This window comes from Chiloscyllium plagiosum, unplaced genomic scaffold (genome assembly GCF_037043375.1).
Source record: "Chiloscyllium plagiosum isolate Xiang-an unplaced genomic scaffold, Cpla_swu_hap1 HiC_scaffold_6, whole genome shotgun sequence".
NCBI lineage: Eukaryota > Metazoa > Chordata > Chondrichthyes > Orectolobiformes > Hemiscylliidae > Chiloscyllium > Chiloscyllium plagiosum.
This window is the reverse complement of record NW_028270144.1, coordinates 99805863-99833088: the sequence shown is the minus strand read 5'-3', so window position 1 is coordinate 99833088 and position 27226 is coordinate 99805863. Positions and strand designations below refer to the sequence as shown.

At 41.4% G+C, this 27226-nt stretch overlaps 2 protein-coding genes across 7 annotated transcripts in view; one reads left to right on the top strand and one right to left on the bottom strand.

Moving 5' to 3' along the window:
- The window catches only part of LOC122550807 (SMAD family member 5), a 47163-nt gene that overhangs the window by 18666 nt on the left and 1271 nt on the right, over positions 1-27226 (top strand). For 5 of the 6 annotated variants that reach the window (XM_087988286.1, XM_043692093.2, XM_087988284.1 and 2 more), the window contains 3 exons: positions 4857-5078; positions 6340-6596; positions 14449-15452. In XM_087988286.1, the coding sequence (XP_087844412.1) occupies positions 4857-5078; positions 6340-6596; positions 14449-14592 (623 nt within the window). In that variant the 3' untranslated portion in view covers positions 14593-15452. Of the gene's footprint in view, positions 1-4856; positions 5079-6339; positions 6597-14448; positions 15453-27226 lie in introns of those variants that run through there. The other variant, XM_087988285.1, reaches the window with a different exon arrangement.
- Positions 19634-26898, bottom strand: rfxap (regulatory factor X-associated protein). The gene is made up of 3 exons (XM_087988281.1): positions 26339-26898; positions 22516-22632; positions 19634-19941 (listed from the first exon to the last, which is right to left on the bottom strand). Exons 1-3 carry the CDS (start codon positions 26867-26869, stop codon positions 19834-19836), a joined length of 756 nt encoding a protein of 251 aa, XP_087844407.1. The 5' UTR covers positions 26870-26898; the 3' UTR covers positions 19634-19833.

The following is a 27226-nucleotide window of genomic DNA, read 5'->3' as shown; positions in this document are numbered from 1 at the left end:
TCAGTATCCAGTAGAATGCACATCCTGCATCCAATTGGGAACAGTTAAATTGTTTAGCAACCTCCAAGTCAGAACCAGTCAAAATAAATATCTCTTCAAATGATCACTTGGTTCTAATGGAGGTCGATACCGTTGAGGCTGTTTCAGTGATCGCCAAACCAGTCTTTAATAAAATTTGCTCTCGACGCCAACCTTTAAGTTTGTGCAAGACCTCAGTTAGACTGAGAACCTATACCAGGGAACCTTTACAGATTAAGGATACAACTTCGGTTCTGGTCTTTTATGAGAAGCAGCTGGATCAGTTCCCACTGATTGTAGTAAAAGGTTTGGGCCCAAGCTTGATGGGGTGAAGTTAGTTCAGAAAGATTCACTTAGATTAGTTCAACATTTTTGATTAGAAAATGACTGCCTAAGTGAAGTTCTGATTAAATACTTGGAAGTTTCTCAGGAAGGTCAAGGGATTGTCAAAGGAGCCAAGGCCATCTTGCATGTTGGCCAGGTAGCAATTCCATGATTCGGTAAGGCCTGCCCAGTGCCATTTACCTCACATACAAAAGTAGAAGCAGAAATCCAGAGGCTGGAAAGCAGAATGGGCAGCGTTGATCGTACTGATTGTGAAACTCGATGTGTCGGTTTGTGGAGATTTTAAACAAACACTAACCCACTTTTTGTAGCTTGATAAATACCCAGAATCTCCCATAGAGGATTTATATACAAAGCTGGTAGGAGGGGCTGTCCTTGACGAAGCTGGACATAAGCCATTTGTACTTGCAAAGAGTCATGTTAGTTGAGGATTTCCAGATCTATGTTACAATTAATAGGGGTTTGTACCAATATACAAGACTATCATTTGGGGTATCATCAGCCTATGCAATTTTTCAGTGGACAATGGAAAACATTTTGCAAGATTTGCCACAGGTCACCATTTCTCTTGATGATGCGATAATAACAGGGAAGGCCAATAAGGAGCATTTAGAGGACTTGGATAGTCCTTAGACGTGTCTCCCTGGTGGATGTATGCTTTAGAAGGGAAAAGTGTGTGTTCCAGGCACCCCAAGTGACTTACTTGGGCTACAGAGTAAACAAGACAAGGTTATACCCATTGGAAGATGAAGTGAGGGTGATCAAAGCTGCCTTGGCTCCCACATCTGTACAGGAGCTTAGATCTTTCCTTGGGCTGGTGAAACTAAGGAAAGTTCTTACATAACCTGGTTTCCATCCTGGCACCTTTGCATCAAGTCTTAAAAAAGCCTTGGACATGGTCATAAATTGAAGCTACAACTTTCAGGGAGGTGAAGAAACAGCTATCATCCTCTGAGGTCTTGGCATAGTATGAACCCTAGCGAATTCTGGTATTGATATGCGATTCCTCCCCATTCGGCATCAGGTGGTATTAGCTCATAGGTGGCCCAATGGAATGCCCAATAGTGTATACATCCAGGACATTGGTTAATGCAGAGCATATATATGGCAGAATAGAGAATGAATGTTTGGCAGTCATATTTAGAATCAGGAAATGCTGTAAATAGTTTCACTAGTGTAAATTTGTCATAAAAATGGAGCACAAATCCCAGCTAGGTCTACTTAGAGAACAAGACAGTGCCACCTATAACTTCAGGCCAAATTCAGTGGTGGGCTGTCATACTAACTGCATATAATTACAAGTTGGAACACTGTCCAGGAGGCCAAGTAGCGAATGTGGATGTATTGAGCCATCTCTCACTGGCAGACATGATGCCACTGGTACCACCATTGGAAGAGTCAGTAATAGTTTTAAAACTTCCTGCACACACAACCAGTCACAGCTGACAATATCACACTTTGGATGGAGAAAGATCTGGTCTTGGCAAAACTGAAACAGCTGGTGATGATGGGTGAAACCAAAGGGCCATCTGAACCAGAATTGAAACCTTCTTGGCCCACAATGACGAAGAACTTTGAGCCCATGAAATGACCTGCGTAGTCGAGGTGTAACTAAATCCAGGGTTTACCCACCCATTCCCATGAATGTAGGGGAGCTGCTGGCAGTAATTTTTATTCTTGTTCAAACCTTTTTGGACCCAGAGAGACCAGATCACAGTAGAGGATGGCATATTATTATAGGGAGCAAAAGTGATTATCCCAAGCAAAGGTCACAGTCAGATACTGGCTGAACTCCACCAGGGTCATTAAGGGGTTTCCAACATGAAGATGTTTGCGACAAGTTATGTCTGGTGCTCAGAAGTGAACGCTGACATAGCCACATTGGTGGGGCAGTGCCCAGAGTGTGAACAAGGACAGAAATTACTGCCAGCAGCTCCCCCACACTCATGGGAGTGGTCGGGTAAATCCTGGACTCAGTTACACATCGACTATGCAGGTTCTTTCACAGGCTCAATGTTCTTAGTCATCACTCAGAGTGGAAGTGCATAGAGTTCATTCGTCAAACACAGGGCCAACGATCAAAAAACTCCACAAATGTTTTGCAAGACAAGAACTCCCGGAAGTGTTGTTGACGGATAGCAGGCCATCGTTTGCCAACAGGGAATTTGGGTATTTCCTAAAATTGAATGCCATTCAACGTTTAAGCTACACACCATCCATCCTCTAATGGTCTGGCAGAAAGAGCTGACAAACTGTGAAGGCAAGCTTATAAAAACAGCTTACAGCTTCACTGGATACCAAACTGTCCCAGTTCCTATTTGGTCATAGAACCACCCCTCATGCAACTACAGGGATAGCACCTGCAGAGTTGCTAATGTCATTTTCCCTAAGGGAAAAATCGTAAAATCTTTGAGGTTCTGATTCTTCTATTCTCTCTGTATTTGTCCAGCTTTCTCACTAACACTCCCTGCTCAAGGGAGTAGAAAATTTCACTTAGTTTTGATCAAGTATCTTTATTCATTTCAGCCAAGGAGGCATTGAAATTACAGCAATGTCCAAATTCCCAGGCTTATTAGGAAAGGGAGACATCAAACAGAGTGTCTGCTCATTATCACATTAAAGACAATTTTACAGAATTGTGTACCTCTCCATGCTTCTCGGCCATTATTTTGGGCAATACATGAAAGGTGGCTGCTAGAGTACTGTATTGAAAGGCTGTTGTCATGATATAAACCATAAAAATTAGTGCATTCGCACAACGAAGGAGAAATTTGGAGAATTTATCTGACAGGAACTGTGACTGATGCAAATTGAAAGTGCAACAACTGATGATTGTGCTGTACAAACATATGATTTAGGAATATGTGCAGGTCCTTTGACCACTCCTAGCCTGTTCCACGATTCAATATAATCTTGGCTGATCTGATTGCGGCATCAACTCCATATTCCAAGCTCCCCACCCCGTTAATCATTGATTCTCTTGTTGTATGAAATTCTAACTACCTGTGCCCTCTCACTGATCCCTGAGGAAGAGCTATCCAAAGTCTCGTAAACACTGTGAGAGAAAACATTGTCAACTCTGCTTTAATTGGGTGATCCTTATTTTCGAAAGATATCACCTAGTTCCAACCTCTGCCACAAGATGGTGATACAGGGGTCATCATCAGTTATGTTCATGAGTTTCTGCTGCAAATCATTAATAGAGTGGCTAAATGTACATATATTACATGACTGACAGGATGGTAGACTCCAAAGCTGAGCAGAATAGGTTACAGGGGAATTTAAATACCTTTACGGATTGGGCAAATAGATGTTAGATCAAATTGAATGTATAGTGCTTCGCATGGGTATCAAAATCCAGGAAAGAACTGTACTTGTATCAAAAGAAAATAATGTACATGTAAAGTAAAAGAGTGTTGGGATCCTGACTGAAAAAAAACTGAAGCTATTATTAATATCCTTTCAGCAACCACCCTATTAAGTACACTCAGGATCTCAAATGTTTAAATTATATGACCTCTCATTCTTCTAAACTCCAATGGATGCAGCCCCAGCCTGTGCAACTTTATTCTTATAAATTAATATTTCACAATATAAATCAAATGGACTTCCCCTAAACTAGCACGTGTAAATCCTTTCTTAAATAAGACTAAAACTGTACACAGTAGACTGGATGTGATCTCACCAACATTGTTTACAACAATAGCAAAGCACCCCTAATTTCATATGTCATTCCCCTTGCAATAAACAACAACATTTCATATGTCGTTCTAATCACTGCTGTATTTGCACATTAACATGTTGTGATTTGTGAACTGGACCACCAGATCCCTCTGTATCTCTGAATTCTATAATTTACCTTTATACTGCCTTTCGATTCTTCCTGCCAAAGAGAACAAATACACTTTTTCCCAAGTTACACTTTATCTACCTTTATTTGCACCCTGACTTATCCAAATTCTTTTGCAGAATCTTCGTGTCCTCTTTACAAGATACTTTCCTATCTGTCCTTTTATCATCTGCAAATTTAGCAACCATGCATTTGGTCCCTTCATCCAAATCATTGATGTAAACAATAACAAGTTGAGGCCAGTATACTGATTCTTGTGGCACACCACCCATTTACACCCTGTTGACCCAAGAATGATCTGTTTATGCCTATTCTCTGCTAATATTATATTCATACAAATATGTTGCCCTGTTGTTCTGCTGTTCCCTTTTGCCTGATAACTTCTTCCAGACCTCTATTGGATTTCTGTTGGGGACAACAGCTTCTAGGGTTAGAAACAATGGCAAAATCCTGTTAAACTATTTGAATAAAATATAAATCCGACAATGAAAATTGCAATCACAAATGTCTCTAGCTACAATACTAATTTACACTCACAAAGAATGTTTATTTTTACTACAATTTTGTATTACTGTAATGTTGATAAGTACAGATGAGACGATCCTGGAGATACGTCAAACCCTGTCAATTGATTTCCTTTCAGATTTGCAACCTGTCTGCTATGAAGAGCCAGATCACTGGTGCTCCATCGTCTATTATGAACTAAATAATAGAGTTGGAGAGGCTTTCCATGCATCAGCAACAAGTTTACTGGTTGATGGATTCACAGACCCCTCCAATAATAAGAACAGGTTCTGCCTTGGGCTTCTGTCAAATGTAAATCGAAATTCTACAATTGAAAACACCAGGCGGCACATTGGAAAAGGTCAGGTCCATAAATAAATGCTTTTTGTCTTTAAAAGGCTATTTGTTGTTAAACACTAGAATTTTCTTAGTCTTTTTGGATTTTTCTCTTCAAATCTCCTGAGAAATGTACTTACTCTTTCCAAAACCAACTTGATCACAGCAGGCATTCGTCAGGGAGAGTGTAAAAAAGGATTGAGAAATATGGGCAAGTTATGAAAAATAGTGCTAACGAATTCTCATCCTAACTTCATAACAACTTGGTCTGACAATGTGTGCCTTGGATGACACACAAGAATGCAGCACACTTAACTATGCAGTTAGAAGCAGTGTTTCAAGCTGTACCAGTGCACATCACATAAAATGAATTGCTTTCAACTGTAATGACTGTTACTATGGAAGTGGATGTAGCTTCCATTATACAAAAAGGTACTCCTCACAAACAATAATGACATGAATGTACTTGGTAATGGTGATTGAGGAACATACTGGGAGAATTCATTGTTCCTCCTCAAATAAATCTATTGGATTCCTAATGTCCACCAGGTAGTTCAGTTTAAACTATAACTTGACTAGAAATATAAGCAGAATATAACACATAAAATAGAACCACATAAATTCACTGGAAAAATAAACTTTTAATTAAGGGATTTGATTCTCAAGTATATATTGCTCTAAGGGTTAGCTGTAGAATTGCAAATACAGTGGGACAGCTTCGTGGTATAGTGCGTTCATATGTTGGCAATTGGTAGATATCATATATAGTTAGAAAGCAGGGCTGCTTCATTCAGCCTTTAAAATTAAGGGTACATTTTTCCATTTTCAATTCTTGTTTGCATTATAAATTGCAAATTGTTACTCATCCTTTAACCAGAATGCAGACACAGCTGATCGGTGTGCATTCAATGAAAATTCCTAGATGTCCTGAAAAGATAGTGTTAGGTGTTCCTGAATTATTGCATGCTTTGTCGTGACAATATTCTACCATATGTAATTCAGCCTCTAGAATAGAGTGGAAGTTGTTACCACTGCTTTCTAAACAGGGTGTATATAAGAGCAGATGGTATTAGGGAAAAGTTATCAATAGGCTTATTATTACGGTTTTTGATCTATTATCCTGATTGTCTGAAAGTTCAGAGAGTTAGATAAACTGTAGCTCTATACTCTTAAAACAAATCACGTAGTAAAAACCATGTTTTTGGAGTTCTCTTAGAATTCATTTTTGAAAGAAAGATTCTTATGCAAACAGATGTAATAAACAATTTATGAAAAAAATCTTCCAGGTGTTCACCTGTATTATGTTGGTGGTGAGGTTTACGCCGAATGCTTGAGTGAAAGCAGTATCTTTGTCCAGAGTCGCAACTGCAACTATCAACATGGCTTTCATCCAACTACTGTTTGCAAGATTCCTAGTGGTTGTAGCCTCAAGATATTCAATAATCAGCTCTTTGCCCAGCTTCTAGCGCAATCTGTAAATCATGGATTTGAGGTGGTCTATGAATTGACAAAAATGTGTACAATCCGCATGAGCTTTGTGAAAGTAAGTACCTAATCGTTATTATAGAGCGATGGTTTTTAAAAATTATGCATGGTTGATGATATCCAAAATGTTGGTTGCGTTGTTAACTGCTGTTAATACACTATGGAATTCATGCCATTAAAAAAATTTTCCCATTGATGCCATTTAGCTTGGTTTTCAGAAAGAATAGCTGTAAGTAACAATTAGTGGTTTTTAATCTGTTTTGTGGATTTTATTTTTTGCTCACTAGCAGCTCTATTATTTAAGAAAAGATAAGTATTTAGTCATTGTTTAACATGCTTGGGAAATTCAAAGTTTGTGAGAAGATCTGTAGCTCGGGTGCTCATTGTTGTGGTTCTGTTTGCTGAGCTGGGAATTTGTGTTGCAGATGTTTTGTCCCCTGTCTAGGTGACATCCTCAGTGCTTGGGAGCCTCCTGTGAAGCGCTTCTGTGATATTTCCTCCGGCATTAGACAAACCACTATAAATGCCGGAGGAAATATCACAGAAGCGCTTCTCAGGAGGCTCCCAAGCACTGAGGATGTCACCTAGACAGGGGACGAAACATATGCAACACAAATTCCCAGCTCGGCGAACAGAACCACAACATGCTTGGGGAATAGAAGCTGAATAATTAATATAATATAATTATATTAATTATATAAAATGTGAATTTGTATATAACTTGTTAATCCTCATTCAGGGGTTGCTATGTATCTTAGGACATTAGATCTTCTAGACTTAACAGTAGCTTATTTTAATAAACCAAACTAACAGAAGAGTAGATTTTTGGATTTCACTCACATGCAACTCCCATTCACCCCCATCCCAAACAAACTAATGGATGACTGCCTGAAGCAATGTCCATTTTCAGTCCATCATTTTGAGGCTGCTGCAGTGGTAGGAGAGGAGTAAATTGGCAAGCAGTCACACTTCATTCTGAATTTGAACATATCGAGCCAGCAGCAGAGTGGAGTACATTTGTGGAAGGTGCTGAATCCTTTAAATAGGGATCCAGGTAGCAAAGTTTTTATTCAGCACTTTAGGCTTAGGAAGATCAATAAGATGAAAAAGGAGATGGATCTCATGGAGAAAATGAGCTTGAGGCAAGACAGAAGACAAACTACAGAAAGATTGAGGATGGGGTAGAAGAGGAACCTCAGCTTTCTGGTACTGACAGTTGAACAAATTGTGAGTAAGATCGAGATGAAGGCAGCTTACAATTTGTTTCATAGAACATAGAACATAGAACAATACAGCACAGAACAGGCCCTTCGGCCCACGATGTTGTGCCGAACTTCTAACCTAGATTAAGTACCCATCCATGTACCTATCCAAATGCCGCTTAAAGGTCGCCAATGATTCCGACTCCACCACTCCCACGGGCAGCGCATTCCATGCCCCCACCACTCTCTGGGTAAAGAACCCACCCCTGACATCTCCCCTATACCTTCCACCCTTCACCTTAAATTTATGTCCCCTTGTAACACTCTGTTGTACCTGGGGAAAAAGTTTCTGACTGTCTACTCTATCTATTCCTCTGATCATCTTATAAACCTCTATCAAGTCACCCCTCATCCTTCGCCGTTCCAACGAGAAAAGGCCTACTACTCTCAACCTATCCTCGTACGACTTCCTCTCCATTCCAGGCAACATCCTGGTAAATCTTCTCTGCACCCTCTCCAAAGCTTCCACATCTTTCCTATAGTGAGGCGACCAGAACTGCACACAGTACTCCAACTGTGGCCTAACCAAAGTCCTGTACAGCTGCAACATCACTTCACGACTCTTGAATTCAATCCCTCTGCTAATGAACGATAATACTCCATAGGCCTTCTTACAAACTCTATCCACCTGAGTGGCAACCTTCAAAGATCTATGTACATAGACCCCAAGATCCCTCTGTTCCTCCACCTGACTAAGAACCCTACCATTAACCCTGTATTCCGCATTCTTATTTGTTCTTCCAAAATGGACAACCTCACACTTGGCAGGGTTGAACTCCATCTGCCACTCCTCAGCCCAGCTCTGCATCATATCTAAGTCCCTCTGCAGCCGACAACAGCCCTCCTCACTGTCCACAACTCCACCTATCTTCGTATCATCTGCAAATTTACTGACCCACCCTTCGACTCCCTCATCTAAGTCATTAATAAAAATTACAAACAGCAGAGGACCCAGAACTGATCCCTGCGGAACTCCACTTGTAACTGGGCTCCAGGCTGAGTATTTACCATCTACCACCACTCTCTGCCTTCGACCGGTTAGCCAGTTTTCTATCCAATTGGCCAAATTTCCCTCTATCCCATGCCTCCTGACTTTCCGCATAAGCCTACCATGGGGAACCTTATCAAATGCCTTACTGAAATCCATGTACACTACATCCACTGCTCTTCCCTCATCCACATGCTTGGTCACCTCCTCGAAGAATTCAATAAGACTTGTAAGGCAAGACCTACCCTTCACAAATCCGTGCTGGCTGTCCCTAATCAAGCAGTGTCTTTCCAGATACTCATAAATCCTATCCCTCAGTACCCTTTCCATTACTTTGCCTACCACAGAAGTAAGACTAACAGGCCTGTAATTCCCGGGGTTATCCTTATTCCCTTTTTTGAACAGGGGCACAACATTCGCTACTCTCCAGTCCCCTGGTACCACCCCCTTTGCCAGTGAAGACGAGATCATTGCCAACGGTACTGCAATTTCCTCTCTTGCTTCCCACATAATCCTAGGATATATCCCGTCAGGCCCGGGGGACTTGTCTATCCTCAAGTTGTTCAAAATGTCCAACACATCTTCCTTTCTAACAGGTATTTCTTCTAGCTTACCAGTCCATTTCACACTCTCCTCTTCTACAATACGGTCCCTCTCGTTCGTAAATACTGAAGAGAAGTACTTGTTCAAGACCTCTCCTATCTCTTCCGACTCAATACACAGTCTCCCACTACTGTCCTTGATCGGACCTACCCTCGTTCTCGTCATTCTCTGGTTTCTCACATACGCATAAAATGCCTTGGGGTTATCTTTGATCCTATCCGCCAACGATTTTTCATGCCCTCTCTTAGCTCTCCTAATCCCTTTCTTCAGGTCCCTTCTGGCTATCCTGTATCCCTCCACTGCTCTGTCTGAATCCTGTTTCCTCAACCTTATGTAAGCCTCCTTCTTCCTCTTTACCAGACATTCAACCTCTCCGTCAACCAAGGCTCCCTCACACGACCATTTCTTTCCTGCCTGATAGGTACATACATATCATGGACACGTCGTATCTGCTCTTTGAAAAAGTTCCACATTTCCACCACATCCTTCCCTGACAGCCTATGCTCCCAACGTATGCTCCTCAAATCCTGCCTTACAGCATCGTAATTTCCCTTCCCCCAATTATAAAATCTACCTTGTTGTGCGCACCTATCTCTCTCCATAACCAAGGTGAAAGTCACAGAATTGTGGTCACCATCACCAAAATGTTCACCCACTAACAAGCCCACCACTTGTCCCGGTTCATTACCGAGTACCAAATCCAATATGGCCTCCCCTCTGGTTGGACAATCTACATACTGCGTTAGAAAAGCTTCCTGGACACACTGCACAAACACCGCCCCATCCAATCTACTTGATCTAAAGAGCTTCCAATCAATATTTGGGAAGTTGAAGTCGCCCATGACTACGACCCTGTGGCTTCTGCACCTTTCCAAAATCTGTTTCCCAATCTGTTTCTCCACATCTCTGCTGCTATTGGGGGGCCTATAGTAAACACCCAACAAGGTGACTGCACCTTTCCTATTTCTGACTTCAGCCCATACTACCTCCAGAGGCAGATCCCCCTCAAACTTCCTTTCTGCAGCCGTTATACCATTTCTAATTAGCAATGCCACCCCCCCTCCTTTTTTCCCACCCTCCCTAATCTTACTGAAACACCTGTAACCAGGAACCTCCAACAACCATTCCTGTCCCTCTTCTATCCACGTTTCCGTGATGGCCACAACATCGTAGTCCCAGGTACCGATCCACGCCTTAAGTTCACCCACCTTATTTCTGATACTCCTTGCGTTGATGTATACGCACTTGAGCCCATCTCTGTGTCCGCTAGTAGTCCCTGTCAGTGCTACCTTCTCCACAGCCCCCCTACAGTCTTGGGCATCCTGACAAACAGCTAACCTACTTGCTGGACTACAAGTCCGGATCCCATCCCCCTGCCAAATTAGTTTAAACCCCCCCGAAGAGTGCTAGCAAACCTACCCCCCAGGATATTGGTGCCCTTCTGGTTCAGGTGCAACCCGTCCTGTTTGTACAGGTCCCACCTTCCCCAGAATGCAGTCCAATTGTCCAAATATCTGAAGCCCTCCCTCCTACACCAGCCTTGCAGCCACGTGTTCAACTGCACTCTCTCCCTATTCTTTGCCTCACTGTCACGTGGCACCGGCAACAACCCAGAGATGACGACTCTGTCTGTCCTAGCTTTTAGCTTCCAGCCTAACTCCTTGAGCTCTTGAATGACCTCCCCACCCCTCTTCCTACCTATGTCGTTGGTGCCAATGTGCACCACGACTTCTGGCTGCACACCCTCCCCCTTAAGGATTCTGAAGACACGGTCTGAGACGTCTCGGACCCTAGCACCCGGGAGGCAACAAACCATCCGTGAGTCTCGCCCATGTCCACAGAACCGCCTGTCCGTCCCTCTAACTAGAGAGTCCCCTATAACTAGCGCTCTCCTCCTCTCCCCCTTTCCCTTCTGAGTCTCAGAGCCACAGACCCCTTCACTGCAGCTTACACCTGCAACGCTGTCCCCCCCAACAGTTTCCAAAGCTGTATATTTATTTTTTAGGGGAACGACCACAGGGGAACCCTGCACTGCCTGCTTCTTCCCCTTCCCACCTCTAACTGTTACCCAGCTACCTCTGTTCTCCGGCGTAACTATGTCCCTGTAGCTTCTATCAATCACCCTCTCAGCCTCTCGAATAATCCTCAGTTCATCCAACTCCAGTTCCAGTTCCCTAACTCGTTCGGTGAGGATCAGGATCTGACTGCATTTCCTGCAGACGAAGTCGGCAGGAGTATCGGTGGTCACCCCTACCTCAAACATCCTGCAGGAGGAACATTTCACCGCCTGCGCTGCCATGACTGTACACTTTCTCCAAAAACAAGAACACTGAGTCAATAACACTGAGTCACTTACCTGGGGTCTAGAACACACCCACTCAAATACTAATCACTTACCTTCCCGCCCAGCTATGCGCTCCAACCTCACTTCCGCTGCTCCCACTCAAATGACCGTTGGTGATTAAAGGGTGAGTATTTATACTCACAGTTCTCCTTCCCGGCTGCCCCTCTGCTTGCCGTCACTTCCTCTGCTGCTCCCGCTCTTTTTGTGAAGAGAGAATAAAAAACACCGCTGCCCGCTACAGGTAAGTAATTTTGAAACAAACTGTTTTACCTTAGCTGTAGTCTCCCGGGTTCGCCTTTACTTGGCCGCTGCTCCCACTCAAAATCATTTAATGGAGGTGAGGCTTGAGAAGGTAAGAGGCAAGACTTGCTTTTTCATGGGTGGCCTGGTGACACTGCTGCCTCACAGTGCCAAGGACTAAGTTTGATTCCAGCCTTGGAAAACTGTGTGGAGTTTACATGTTCTCCCCGTGTCTGTATGGGTTTCAGTCATGTGCTCTGGATTCCTCCCACAGTCCAAAGATGTGCAGGCTAGGTGGATTGATCATGTTAAATTACCCCATAGTGTTCAGGCATATTGGATTTTGCTGCTCGTCGGATGCTGCCTGAACTGCTGTGCTCTTCCAGCACCACTGATCCAGAATTCAAGCATATTCATCCAGGTAGGGTAACGATGGTAAATGTGGAGTTATGGGTATAGGGTGGGATGTTCTTTGGATAGTCTGTGCAGAATGGGCCATATGGCCTCTATCAGCACTTTAGGAATTCTATGATTCCAGAAGTATTAAGCAGTTGCATTCAAGATGAGCTGGTCTTAATGCTGCTTAATGTGATCAAGCCAGACCTGGAAATAATGAGTGTAACAAACTGTATGCTGTAGAAATTCTTACCTGCATTGCTTGGTTAAGAGAATGTAGATAGGTATTTTGTCAGGGACAAGTAGAATTGGAGAATATAATGGTTTTACTAGGAGTGAGGCATCAACAGTAAAGAGAAGAATGTAATGGAGCAGATAGGTAGCTGCAGCCGTGAGAAATAGAGGAGAAAGGCTAGACAGCTAGAAGTTTGAAAGTCTCATTGTAAGTGAGTGAGGTAGGTTGAATACAGAAAGAAATGCATTTAAAAGAGGGATGGAATGGGATCCTACCATCCAAAGGGAGTTTGTGGATTACAAGGAAGGGATCAGACTTTTTGATGTTGTTGTTTTGTATGAACGGAATAAACATGAAATTGCAAGATTGAAGGAGTGGCCCTGAATGTGGATCGGCAAGTTTGTAGAGTTGGAGGTAAATGGAGAGCAGTGAACACAGATTAGGGTGAGTTGAGTTGAGATGGAGGCTGAAATCATTAAGGGCTATGCCATTCAATGCAGAGACCAAGGAAAAACATCAGAGCTTATCTCTGAAAGTAAATTGACATGAGTAAGTAGAACAGAACTAAGTGATTATGCCAAGACAAGCTGCAAAGAAAGTGGTCAATGAGTAGTATGGCTTCTAATGTTATAAGCAGATGGCTACACTACCAAAAGCAGCAGCAAAGATAAGAAAATGCAGATCACAATTGACCATAACAGCATAAAGCAAAACCAATAGTCAAGGTGTTAGATAAATCTGAGGTGTCGCATTTTGCTAAGGCAAAGCAGGGTAGCACTTGTACACTCAATGGTGGGGCCTGAGGAGTGTTGCAGAACAAAGACACCTAAGTACACTGTTCCTTAAAAGTGGAGGCATATGTAGGCAAGGTGGTGAAGAAGGCATTTGGTATGCTTACCTTTGGTGGTCAGTGCATTGAGTACAAGAGATCGCATGTCATGTTGCGGCTGTACAGGACAATGGTGAGACCACTTTTAGAATATTGTGTTTAATTCTGGTCTCCCTACTATCGGAAATAAGTTGTTAAGCTTGAAAGGGTTCAGAAAAGATTTATAAGGATGTTGCCAGGATTGTAGGGTTTGAGCTAAAGGGATAGGCTGAATAAACTGGGACTTTTTCCCTGGAGCATCGGAGGTTCAGGGGTGACCTTATAGGGGTATATAAAATTGTAATGGGCATGGATAGGGTGAATAGCCAAGGTCTTTTACCCAGGGTAGGGATTTACAAAACTAGACGACTTAGATTTAAGGTGAAGCAGAAAGATTTAAAAGGGACCCGAGTGACAACTTTTTCATATAGAGGGTGGTGTATGTATGGAATGAGCTGCCAGAGGTGATGTTGGAGGCTGGCACAATTATAACATTTAAAGGCATCTGGATGGATACATGAAAAGGAAAGTTTTAGAGGGATATGGGCCAAAGACTGGCAAATGGGACTGATTTAGTTTAGGAACTGGTTGGAGTAGACGAGTTGGATCAAAGGGTCTGTTTTCATGCAATTTGACTGTCATGCAATTTATTTGTGAACTCTGAATAGAGCATTTGGCATAAGTTAGTACTTAAGTTCCACATGTGGTCAGTCTTGTGGAATTGAAGATCAATAATTTCCCAGTGATTCCCCATGTAAATAATTTTCATGCTTCCATTTGATTGCTTTTGGAGAACCATTTTCAGGAACCTCATAAAAGCCTGCCTGCCTGTCGTCATTATGAAGAAATGTTGCATGGCTTTGAAAACCTAAAAAGTATCAAAATAACTAAACATTATAAAAATGAAATTTAAATAGATAAAACACAAAAGGAAATCTACTCATATAAAACTGACTTCTTTTTAATCATTTCAGGGATGGGGAGCAGAGTACCATCGTCAAGACGTTACAAGCACTCCCTGCTGGATAGAGATTCATCTGCATGGACCCTTACAATGGCTGGATAAAGTTTTAACACAGATGGGTTCACCTCACAATCCCATATCTTCAGTCTCTTAGTATGGCTCTTTATTAACTCCCTTGATCGTAAAATATAAAACTGGCAAGTTAAAACTAATGCGTAAGATGTATATGGGTTTTTCCTAGTTTTATATGGGCCATTTCTTTTAAATTATTGCATGGTTACATTTGGCTTGTTAACCTTCATATCTAATATGGTGTTCTGTCAATTATGGTCTAGCAATTTTCCATATGAAATACAAGCAACTTTTGTTAAATTAGTTGACCATGGAAAATCGAGAGATGTTTTGTCTTATTGTTGGTGATTACAATTATTCCTCAGGGTACATTTAAATGCACATATCTTAACCTTGTTAGAAACAGCTGAGAAAGAAAAAAAATGCAGATGATAGGTACTCACCTGTTCATATATTTATTACAAGTTGCAATTTAAAAAAAGAGAATTCTGAATGAATTAGATTTAAGTATTAAATTATGTAACAACTTGAAATACCAATTTGATGTTTTTAAAATATAATCCTGTACATTACAGCAACTCAATCTAACAGCTCATGAAACCGCATCTGGAATATTGTAAACAGTACTGTTCACTGTACTTATGGAAGGATATTAATATGTTGTAAGCCGTACAGAGACAATTTAATACCTGGAATGAGTGGAGTGCCTTATGTGAAAAGGCGATACAGGCTAGGCTTGCATCTTCTGGAACTCTGGAAGAGTCAGAGGTGACTATATGCAAGATCCTGAGAGGACCTGACTAAGTGAATGTTGAAAGGATGTTTTTTCCACTTGTGAGAGAATCTAGAACTAGGGGTCACCATTTAAAAAAGGAATAGCCCATTTAAGACAGAGATGAGGAAATGTTTTTCTCTGAGGGTTGAGAATCTTTGGAATTTCCTTTCTGAAAAGGCAGTGAATGCAAAAGTTTTAAATATTTTGAAGGCAGAAGTATAGATTTGTGATTACCAAGAGAATAAAAGATTATCAGGGATATGCAGAAACTTAAGAGTTGAAGTTAAGGTCAGATCAGCTAAGTTCTTATTGAATGGCAGAGCAGACTTGAGGAGCCAAGTGACCTACTCTTGGTCCTTGTTCCATGTATGCTTTTGCAGCTTGTTTGCCCAAGACACAATCTTTTGCACTGATGAGCTGGGCATCCCCAATGGGGATGGAGACAGTCCTCAGGCTCCATCTCCTTCCATTAATTGTTTGCATTCATATTATTCACAACTGATTACGGTAGGAATGTGAAGCTTTGATATGATCTATTACTTGCAAGATTCATAGCTCTGTCCAAAGCTTAGTGCTTCTGCTCTTTTGCATGCATGTGATCCTGTATCATTACTTCACCAGGTTAGCAGCTTTCATTTAGGTATGCATAGTGCTACCCCTACCTTGCTTCCTGACACTCATCATTGAACCAAGGTGGTCCTCTGGCTTCTTCATAATGTAAAAAGAAATCACACAATACTGGGTTATAGACCAATAGGTTTATTTGAAAACACAAGATTTTAGAGCCTCGCTCCTAGAACATCTCCAGGACACAGGCACCAATCAACCCCACTACCCTCAGGCCGAACACTTCAACTTCCCCTCCCACTCCGCCAAGGCCATGCAAGCCCTGGGCCTCGTCCACTGTCAAATTCTAGCCACCCAATGCCTGGAGAAAGAACACCTCATCTTCTGCATTGGGACCCTCCAACCACATGGGATCAATGTTGATTTTACCAGTTTCCTGATTTCCCCTCCACCCACCTTATCCGGGACCTAACACTCCACCCCAGCACACCGCCCTCTTGAACTGTCCTACCTGTCCATCTTATTTCCCACCTATTCGCTCTACCGTCCACTCCAACCTATCACCATCACCCCCCCATCGTCATCCACGTATCGCATTCCTAGTTACCTTCCCCCCAGCCCCACCCCACTTCCATTTATCTCTCAGACCCCTTCCCACTCCCCATTCCTGATGAAGAGCTTATGTTCGAAACTTCAACTCTCCTGCTCCTCGGATACTGCCTGACCGGCTGTGCTTTTCCAGCACCACACGTTTTGACTCATGAACAATGAGGATCACCTTGTGTCAGTATTACTGTTGGATGCAATCCGCAAATGGCTACAGTCCCTCAGATATAGACCAAGTCTGCTCCTGAATTCTTTCATGCCCTTTTCTTGAAGAATGTTTAATAGGAGCCGATGTTTGGATGAGAATATGTATATATCAGAAGTTCTGATGAAAAGTCACCAGACTCAAAATGTTGGCTCTGCTTTTTTTCTGCTCCAGAGATGCTGCCAGACCTGCTGAGTTTATGCAGCAATTTCTGTTTTTGTTTCAGATCTCCAGCATCTGCATTTCTTTATTTTATTTTCGTTATTAAAAACAATTGTTTCCAATACTCTCTGAAAAATTGATCCCATTGTTAGGCAGTTAGGTTATGTTACCAATTTGTGCAGACCTGAAAATTCCTAGATTTGGCAAACTAATTCATCACATTCAGATACCAGGACTCTACAAATGATAGTAATGAGAGAGGGAATAAAATAATATCACAACTCTCCACTACTGAATCCTCTCCAGAATCCATAAGACAGTATTGAGCTTGGTGATTGCATTCATATACCGTCTTAAGTAATATCTTATTAATCAGTAGTGATATACTGTTGTACAAGATGTGGGTGTGTTTGTATTGGGGCTGGGCAGATAATTAGACTCCAGCGAAGAAACATTGTGGCTTATGTCTTACTGTGAACAAACGGCACAATGATGTCTAAATTTTTATGCTAATCACATAGACTGCCTTAAGGTCTGCAGAATAATGATTCTTCCCAGGCTTCCCTGGCTGGAGTACAATTTAAGAATCACAGATTAACAGTGGAGTTTCTCATCAACACAACCAGAGGGTAGTATTAAAATGTCAGAACCTATTTCTTTGAAGTTAACAAAGAAACTAGAAATGAAAAGCTACATATCCATACTTTATTTGAAAATCAATATTCCAAAATTTGTTAAAGACCAGGCTTAATACATTGGAATTAAAATTCACCTTTTAGATCTTCAAACAAAATCACTTTTGAAGATATTTAACACATTTAATAATCTAGTAAACATACATTTCTAGAAATTCAAATGTCCTCTAACCTAATCATTTCCAATTTCAAACTGAATGAATGTAACAGTTGACTGCAGTGTTTAATATCTGCAAGGCGTCTGGGAATTAAAAATCATGCTTGCATCTGTAAAACAGCATTTGTATTCTATTTGGATGCCATAATTATTTATTTATAACAATGGAAGGCTGGCTATGTGAAGGCAAAAGAGGAAGAACCTGCTGAAAAATTGAGAGGATGATGAAGAAAAATTTTAATCCTGCAGAGCATTGTTCCTACAATGTCTGCATTGTGATTATACATGTAGTGCCTGCAGCCAACTTTACCTTTGTTAATTGAAAATAAGAGTGTGGAGGGAATGTACATGCGTAGGATTTGTAAGATGACAGCACAACCTCCATCACTTAGAAGGAGAAGAACAAATATTGAGGAACACCACCACATGGTCATTCCCCTCTTAGCCACTCACCACCTTGATTTGGAACTATATTGTTATTCCTTCACTGGGTCAAAATTTTGGAACTCCCTACCTAACAGTACTTCCTACACATCAAGGACTAAGTAGTTCAAAATGACAATTCATCACTATCTTCAGGGCAATTTGTACAAAACTGAAAATGTGTTGCTGGAAAAGCACAGCAGGTCAGGCAGCATCCAGGGAACAGGAGAATCGACGTTTCGGGCATAAGCCCTTCTTCAGGAATGAGGAAAGTTTGTCCAGCAGGCTAAGATAAAAGGTAGGGAGGAGGGACTTGGGGGAGGGGCGTCTTCTGTGCAGAGGAGATGACCTGGGGGGTGCAGTGAGAGAGGGACTCACTGAAATCTTTGTAGAGGGAGGAAGAGAGCTTCTTCAAGGAAGGTATCCTTGTAAGAGGATTCGCAGTAGGTTGAAATCTTTGAGGAGAAAGTGAGGACTGCAGATGCTGGAGATCAGAGCTGAAAATGTGTTGCTGGAAAGGCACAGCAGGTCAGGCAGCATCCAGGGAACAGGAGAATCGATCAACATTACGCCCCCCCCTCTCCCAAGTCCCTCCTCCCTACCTTTTATCTTAGCCTGCTGGACAAACTTTCCTCATTCCTGAAGAAGGGCTTATGCCCGAAACGTCGATTCTCCTGTTCCCTGGATGCTGTCTGACCTGCTGCGCTTTTCCAGCAACACATTTTCAGCTCTGATCTCCAGCATCTGCAGTCCTCACTTTCTCCTCAAAGATTTCAACCTACTGCGAATCCTCTTACAAGGATGCCTTCCTTGAAGAAGCTCTCTTCCTCCCTCTACAAAGATTTCAGTGAGTCCCTCTCTCACTGCACCCCCCAGGTCATCTCCTCTGCACAGAAGACACCCCTCCCCCAAGTCCCTCCTCCCTACAATTTGTACAAAAACCTGGTCTAGCCAGCAATGCCCACGTTCCCTTGAACACATAGAAAAAAAATGAATAGTTCAAACCTTAAATTCTGAACAGCAGAAATCAGCTCAGATTGCAATTTGCTTTAAGACACAAACTATAGCAGTGCTTTTCTGTAACATTACAACCTTTACATATCCTTACAAACTCCACAGACTTTCCATTATACAGTATCAAACAATAAAGGTACTCTTGAAATCCTTCCACACCCTTCTGCTTTCAGAAGCCATATAGACTCTTCTTTTAAAATCTACTTGCTATTCCAACTTTTCTCATTTTTGCTTAGTCAGGATTCACTACATTTTCTACCTCCACCACAATACTTCCTCAGATGACTTCACATACAACATTACGTAAATGATAGTTTTTGTTTAGGCTGATGTACATGGATGGCGCAGGGGCAACAGCGCTTTATTTTGCACTCAGCTGCTGTATCTAATTTGAAAATGTTCAGTGACAAGACTAGGTCCTGTAATAGTAAACTGCTCCATTTTATACCATCATTCCCTCAACCTCATTTGCACAATCATCATCGAGGGTCAAATTACCAATCAGGAATATTCAAAATATCCAAGTATACCTTTAATACAGAAAAAGTCTTTCATATGGTAATATCACAATCATCACACTTAATTTTTTTTTCAAAATGGTGTTAGAAAACTCTGTTCTCACAGTAATGAAGTAAAGCAGCTGAAAACCTTCAGTGACTTACAGAGGTTTCATTAGCATCATCCTCCTGTACATTACCATCCTATTTGCAAAGAAAGCATCACATTGGTGATTCTGGAAACTGCTGCCTTTGAGCAAGGGCCTGGTTGCTCAGCAATCGTTGCTGCTGTTGTAGAAACTGGACAACTTCTGGACTTCTCAATAATGACTAAAAATAAATATAATTGCATTACTCATCAAATATTATCAAATACTATTGCAATAGAAGTTTTTTTTGTACTCTATTACAAATTTTTAAATTCAACTAGAATTTTTGTTCTGCAAACTTCCCATTCTATATTTCACAGCAAAAAACAAATTCTCCTCCCATGCTCACAACAGAAAGCTAAGCTTGAAGACCACAAATAGAAACTAAATGTTAGTGTTTCAGCCACATTTCTGATTGAACTCTTCAAACTGGGTACTCCGTAGCATTTCTGAAAGCAAAATTATTTTTGTTTAAAAGAAACAAATCAAAGCAGTGCTGGGACACAGCCTACAAACATACATACATTGTGACATATCTGTTTCTTTACTAACTGACTGATTATCATAGCAAATGGACTCTTAAAACAAGTTTCATGGATAAACTATCCAAAACATCTAGAACAGTATTTTTGATCCAGTAATGTGCACAATATATTTAAAGAATTAGCAGCACAGGCCATTCAATGGAACAGTGTAGCTTTCCATACATTATACAAACCTGCCACATTATTTCATTGCACTGTAACATTTCTTTCTATTTCTTTCTCTCTTATGTAATTAGCCAGTTTAGCCTTACATTGCATCAACAAAAGGCAAGCATAAAAAAACGAGGTGTCCAACTCCTTTCAAGGTGAGCTTGAGAACAGAGCAGCCTGATTTGATACAATAACCATCCCATTAGAACGTGTGCATTAGAATGGACAGTCTTTTGTTCGCAGTTAGACTTCCACATCAGAAATAAATAGTTATTTTTAAATTTTATTCATTCTTGTTATGTGGGCACTGCTGACTAGGCCAACATTTATTGTCATTCCCTGGAGAGGCTGATGAACTGCACTCTTGAATCATTGCAATCAATATGGTGGAGATACATTGGCAGTGCTGTTAAGGAGTGCCAAGATTTTCACTCATTCCTAATTAAAGAATATTGAAACAGTTTCAAGTCAGGATGCTTGGAGGGAATTTGCAGATGCTGGTGGTGTTCCCATATATCTGCTGTCCTTATCCTTCCAACTGGTAGAGATCACAGGATTGGATGATGCTATCAAAACAGCCTTGGTAAGTTGTTGCAGAGCAGTACGTAAATGAGACACACTGCTGCAACATTTCTCATTGGAGATGGTTATTGCCTTGTACTTGTGTTGTGCGAATGTTGGAAATGTGTTGCTGGAAAAGCGCAGCAGGTCAGGCAGCATCCAGGGAACAGGAGAATCAACGTTTCGGGCATAAGCCCTTCTTCAGGAATCATTCCTGAAGAAGGGCTTATGCCCGAAACGTCGATTCTCCTGTTCCCTGGATGCTGCCTGACCTGCTGCGCTTTTCCAGCAACACATTTCCAGCTCTGATCTCCAGCATCTGCAGACCTCACTTTCTCCTTGTGCGAATGTTACTTGCCAATTATCAGCTCTAGAAGATGTCCGTACATTTATAAATATAGACCTGCCTGTTAGTTAAGTGATGATTTTGTTCCAGATGATAGTTTCTGAAAGCATTTGCATTACCAAGGTAAAACGGTCTGTCTGTATTTGCTATGCTTATTAAGCATATAAACTGGGTACAACTCCAACCAGTGAAAAGCTTGCCCTCTGATTTCCATTGAGTTCAATCTTGGTAGGGCTCCTTAATGCCATGCCCAGTCAAATGCTGACTTGATGTTAAGCAGTCACTCTCACCTCACCTTCAGTGTTTCAGGAGCTATGTAGCTTTAGTAGAAACTAAACTGAGCATCAAAAACCAGATTATTTCTTTACAAGTGCAGCTTGATTGCATTGTCAATGGCACTTTGCACAATGTTGCTGATAAGTGAGAACAGACTAATGTTAGGTAATTGGATGATTTGTCCTTTTTTTTTGAGTACAAGACTTTCCTGAGCAATTTTCCACATTGCCAGATCGACGCTAGTGTTGTTGCTGTACTGAAACAGATTAGCTTGAGGCACAGGAAGTTCTGGACCACAGAACTTCAAGCACTTTTGCCAGGGCCCATAACTTTTACAGAATACATTGCCTAGACCCAAGTCTTCAAATCACATGATTGAAACATAGCTGAAGAACATAGCTGGGACTTCAGAAGGAGGCTGAGACTGATCACTGACTCAGCATTTCTGGCTGAAATTAGATACAAATGTTCCAGCTTTGTCTTTTGCCGGAGGGTGTGGTATGTGATTCTGGTTCTGAGGCTGTACTGCTAAAGTTTCAGCAGACAAATAGGAGAGTCCTTGTAAAAATTCAACTATCCTGCTCAACGGGAGCATATTCAATTTTCCACGGAGTTCACATCAGTTCGTCTTTAAATTTGTGGTGGTAAAACTCACAATTTCAAGCATTTATTACTGATTGGACTTTACAGACTGGGTTCACCCAACCGCAATAGATCAGCAACTGTGGCATATACAGAATGTACTGAACAGTATCTTCCATAAATGGAAAAAAAACTGAATCATATTTGAACAGAGTGGTATGACAAGGATTTATCACTTAAAAAATACAACATATATTTTCCTCAAAATAAAAGAATCAAATAATTCCTGTCTCACCAATCTCTTTTGACTTAAAACTTGCTCAAGGAGGCTTGCTTTACGACTCGTTTGATGCACTATCATACATCTCAAACGTTGTTTGGTGGCAGATGTAGGTCTTTCATCTGTATCATCCTGTTCAGAAATGAGAATACGTAAGTGCTTTACACATTAAAAAATATCACCTGCCATTAAACATCCCATTTAGTCATTGTTCCAGGTCATAATGACCTTTCACTGATCTCTTTCAAGGGAATCAATCTGTTTATCTCTTCAAAACCCGACATGACCTCTTTTTCCACAATCCTTAAAAACGCAAGTCTTCAACATATCAAAAATGAATTGGCTTCAAAGCAGTGATATTTTGCACTACAAGTTGCTGGAAGTGCAGGATTTCAATAATGTGACACTGTCCAGGAGAGGGCATGTGGGATGTGAATGAATAAAACAAGCACTGTAAACCCCTTTAATCAATTTGAAGAATTATGAAATTAACAGCATAAAGACCAAGAAGGTACTGTAAGTTAGAATCAGTGAAATCAATGTCAAATCTGGTGCAGAAAGAAAAATAAAGAGAGGAAGGATGTTTAAAACATCAACAATTAAACTTGAAGGAATGAGGCTCCACGTTTGAATTTTTAGTGCCAGAGACAATGAAATGGCAATTAATAACACCTAATGCTTTTAAAGGTTTGCTTACACTAATAATCACTGGACTGAGGTATCTGTGGTGAATATCTGACATATAAATAATGTACAAATGTGGATTTATGTAGAACCTTTCACCTTTTCGGCATATCCCAAAATACTTTACAGATAATTATGTAGTATATGGACATCTAGTTTCCATAAAAGCCTCAAACAGCATTATAATAATGACCAGATTCTTCTTTAAAATGATGTTGGTGAGGGTCAGGACACAGGGAAATGCTTTGGCTCTTATCTGAAATGGGTGCATGGCCTTTTTTTTTAACATTTACCTCAGATGGCAGACAATACCTTGGTTTATTGTCTCAGCTAAAAAGGCAAATGCATGATGTTCAATGTATACTAGTAGTATGGAAAACCACAAAAAACATTTAAACAAAGCAAACAGCTGAGTGATGCACCTCAAACAATAACATTTAGCTATTTGTATTTAACAATGCCCTTTTCCCTTATCTGAAGGTGTATATTATTTCAACATAAATAACAACAAACATCTGTGGCCTCATTTTGACTACTGAATCTGGTGCAGAACTGACTTAAAAGAAAAACTGTTCAATGTTTATTTCACAGTTATTAATGGCATGAAGAGCTGGAAATTCAATAAATCTAGTTATTTGTGGGCTGGTACAAGATGTGATGATTGTGAAAGTTGTTGGATTAGAATACAGCATTCAGAAAAGCAGCAAACACCTTTTTTTGTACAGTAAAAGGCAAAGTGGACCTTTTTGGTGGACTAGACAGGTGGACTGCAGCAGTTCAAGAAGGCAGATCACCACCACCACCACCTTCTCAAGGGGAAGCAGGAATGGGCAATAAATACTGGTCAGCCAGTGATGCTCACATTCCATCAATGAATAAAAAAAATCTTTCAAATAAAAATTATAAACTATAAATTAAGACAGGAAATAAAGAAATTAAAGCTTATTATTCAAGACTATTTGAAGTTACAGCATGCTTATGCATTTTTGTTTCAAAGTTATTGAGATTGAGAACTCATCACAATTAACAAAACCACTGGCCAAGTGTAACTCCTGGTCTGTCTGGAATATTGGGCAATACACAACAGCTGACTCAACAACCCTGAGCTGGAAGGGGTAAAGGATGGGGATATTTAACTTAATTTCTTACTCCAGTACATGCAGATAACAAGCAAAGAGTATAAAGAAAAACATGTACATTTATACAGTTTCATATATATTACATTTCATTAGCAGTCTGAAGGCACTTTACAGCCCAGCCAATAAATTACTTTAAATGTACCACAGTTTAGTGATCACAAGTTCAACTCTCACTATCGCAAGAACATGAATTCAACAAATTTGCTAATTTTAGGGCAGGAGCCACTAAAGTTTCTGTTATCATAATTAGAAGAAACAATAGAGGTACTATATATTACTGAGTGTATTCTAGTGGCCAAATTGTAGGAAAGATAGAAACAAAGTTGCGGGAAGATGAAAGAAATGGAAATATTATTTAGTCGAGTTATAGAGCCATAGAGATGTACAGCACAGAAACAGACCCTCCAGTCCAACTTGTCCATGCCAGCCAGATATCCTAAATTAATCTAGTCCAATTTACCAGCATTTGGCGTATATCCCTCTAAACTCTTCCTATTCGCATACCCATCCAGATGCCTTTTAACTGTTGTAATTGTACCAGCTTCACAACTTTCTTTGGCAGCTCAGTCCATACATGCATCATCCTCTGCATGAAAAAGTTGCCCCTTAGGTCCCTTTTAAATCTTTAAATTTGAACTATGCCCTCTAGTTTTAGACTCCCCTATCCTGGGGAAAAGACCGTGGCTATTCATCCTATCTATGGTCTTCTAAACTTCTCGGAGGTCACCATTCAGCCTCCAATGCTCTCGGAAAGTAGCCCAAGACTATTCAGCCTTTCTGTATAGCTCAATCCCTCCAATCGTGGCAACATTCTTATAAATCTTTTCTGAACTCATTCAGGTTTTACAATATCTTTCCTATAGCAGAGAGACCAGAATTGAATGCAGTAATCCAAAGGTTGCTCCTGTACAGCCGCAACATGACTTCCTATCTCCCCTCCTCAATGCACTGACCAATAAAGACAAGCATACCAAATGCCTTCTTCACCACTCTGTCTACCTGTGACTCCACTTTCAAGGAACTATGAACCTGCTCCCCAAGGTATCTTTGTTCCGTTATGTGTATGAGTGATGCCCTGATTTGCCTTACCTAAACACGGCACCTCACATTTCATGATCTGTATGGGTTTCCAGAAGACTTTTGACAAGGTGTCACACAGAAGGCTGCTAAATAAGTTCAGGGCCCATGGTGTTGGGGCACTGTAATGGTATTGACAGAGGACCAGGTAACTGGTAGAAGGCAAAGAGTCAAGATAAGGGAGTTTGTTTCAGGATGGCAACTGCTGACTTGTGGAGTTCCACAGGGGTCCATGTACGGACCACAACTATTCATGTTACACATTAATAATCTGGGCTAAGGAACTAAGGGGATTGTTGCTAAGTTTGCAGATGATTGGAGGGACAAGTAGTATTCAGAAACTGCTCACAATAGTCCAAATGCAGTCTGACCAGAGACAGTATATCTCTGCTCTTGTACTTTAAACCTCTTGAAATGAATGCTACAACTGCCTTTGCCTTCTGAACTGCCAACTGAACCTGCACAGTAACCTTAAGCCCCTTTGTCCTCAGATTTCCAAAGCCTTTTGCCGTTTAGAAAACAGTCTATGCCTCTGTTCTTCCTACCAAAATTCATAACCTCATACTTTCCCACACGGTATTCCATTTGCCACTTCTTTGCCCATTCTCTTAGCTTGTCCAAGTCCATCTGCAGATTCCCACCTTCCTCATGCTACTTGTGCCTCCACCTATCTTGGTGTTCATTTGCAAATTTAGCAACAATGCCCAGAGATCTTTCATCCAAATCATTAATGAATAGCATGAATAGTTGTGGCCTCACCACTGACCCCTGTGGAACTCCACTAGTCCACTTCTGCCTCTACTAATGGTCAAAGGTCTGCACTTCAGCAAGAAACCCAGTAACCTTTCAAGAAAGAATCAGAGTGGAAATAAAACCCAAAAATAACTGTTTGCACAGCATATGTAGTTTATGCTCATATAAGTTTTGTTCCTGCTGACCATAGCCTGAACGCTCTTCTTCTTCTTGTATTTGTCCTTGTAAGTTTTGTTGCGGTGCTTTTTGCACATCCAAGGCTTCCTAGGTTTAGCCACCAGGTTGGTGGTTTCAGTACAATCCTGGTACACACATTTCCTGATCACCGTCTCGCTGTGGCCGCTTTCTTCCTCCTCTTCATCCTCCTCATCATCATCATCTTCCTCATCTTCCTCTTCATCTTCTAACTCCTCCAATTCCTCTTCTTCTTCCTCCTCCTCCTCCTCCTCATCATCATCGTCCTCTTCTTCTCCTTCTTCCTCATCCTCCTCCTCCTCCCCGTTAGCCTGCCTGGAGTTCTCTGTAGTATCAGGAGCCCGCACGGCTTCCTCTGCTCCTCTTGCCTGACTACTTTCGAAGAGAGCCGCGGCGATAACCACCGTGGTCACCTCCTGGGGGCTGGCGCTGTGAGGGGACACGCCCGTCGTCGGCGTGGTGGTGCTGGTGGCAACAGCACCCTGGCTGCTCCGATCGCGCTCGCTTTGCCCCTCACTCATCCCGAATCACACGCCGCGACCTCCGACTGTAAACAACCCCCACGGAGGCCCAGCCTCTGCACATTACTGCGCATGCCCAGACGTCTCGTCGCGCACACCACCGTGCAATGTCAGAGTTACTCCCCGCCCCCCTCCTGTACCCACCAATCAGCTACGGTGTTATTGGGATCACGTGGTATTCGCCCGACCGTGGGTGGCGGCCATCTTGGTAATGGAGAAATGCTATTTGGTTTCATTATCGTGGGATGGTCAGTTGTTGGAAGCATTTCTGCGAGGCTTTACTGTTCATCACTTATAGAAGTTTATGAAATAATGAGGGGTATAGTTAGGGTCAATGACAGTTGTCTTTTTCCTTGG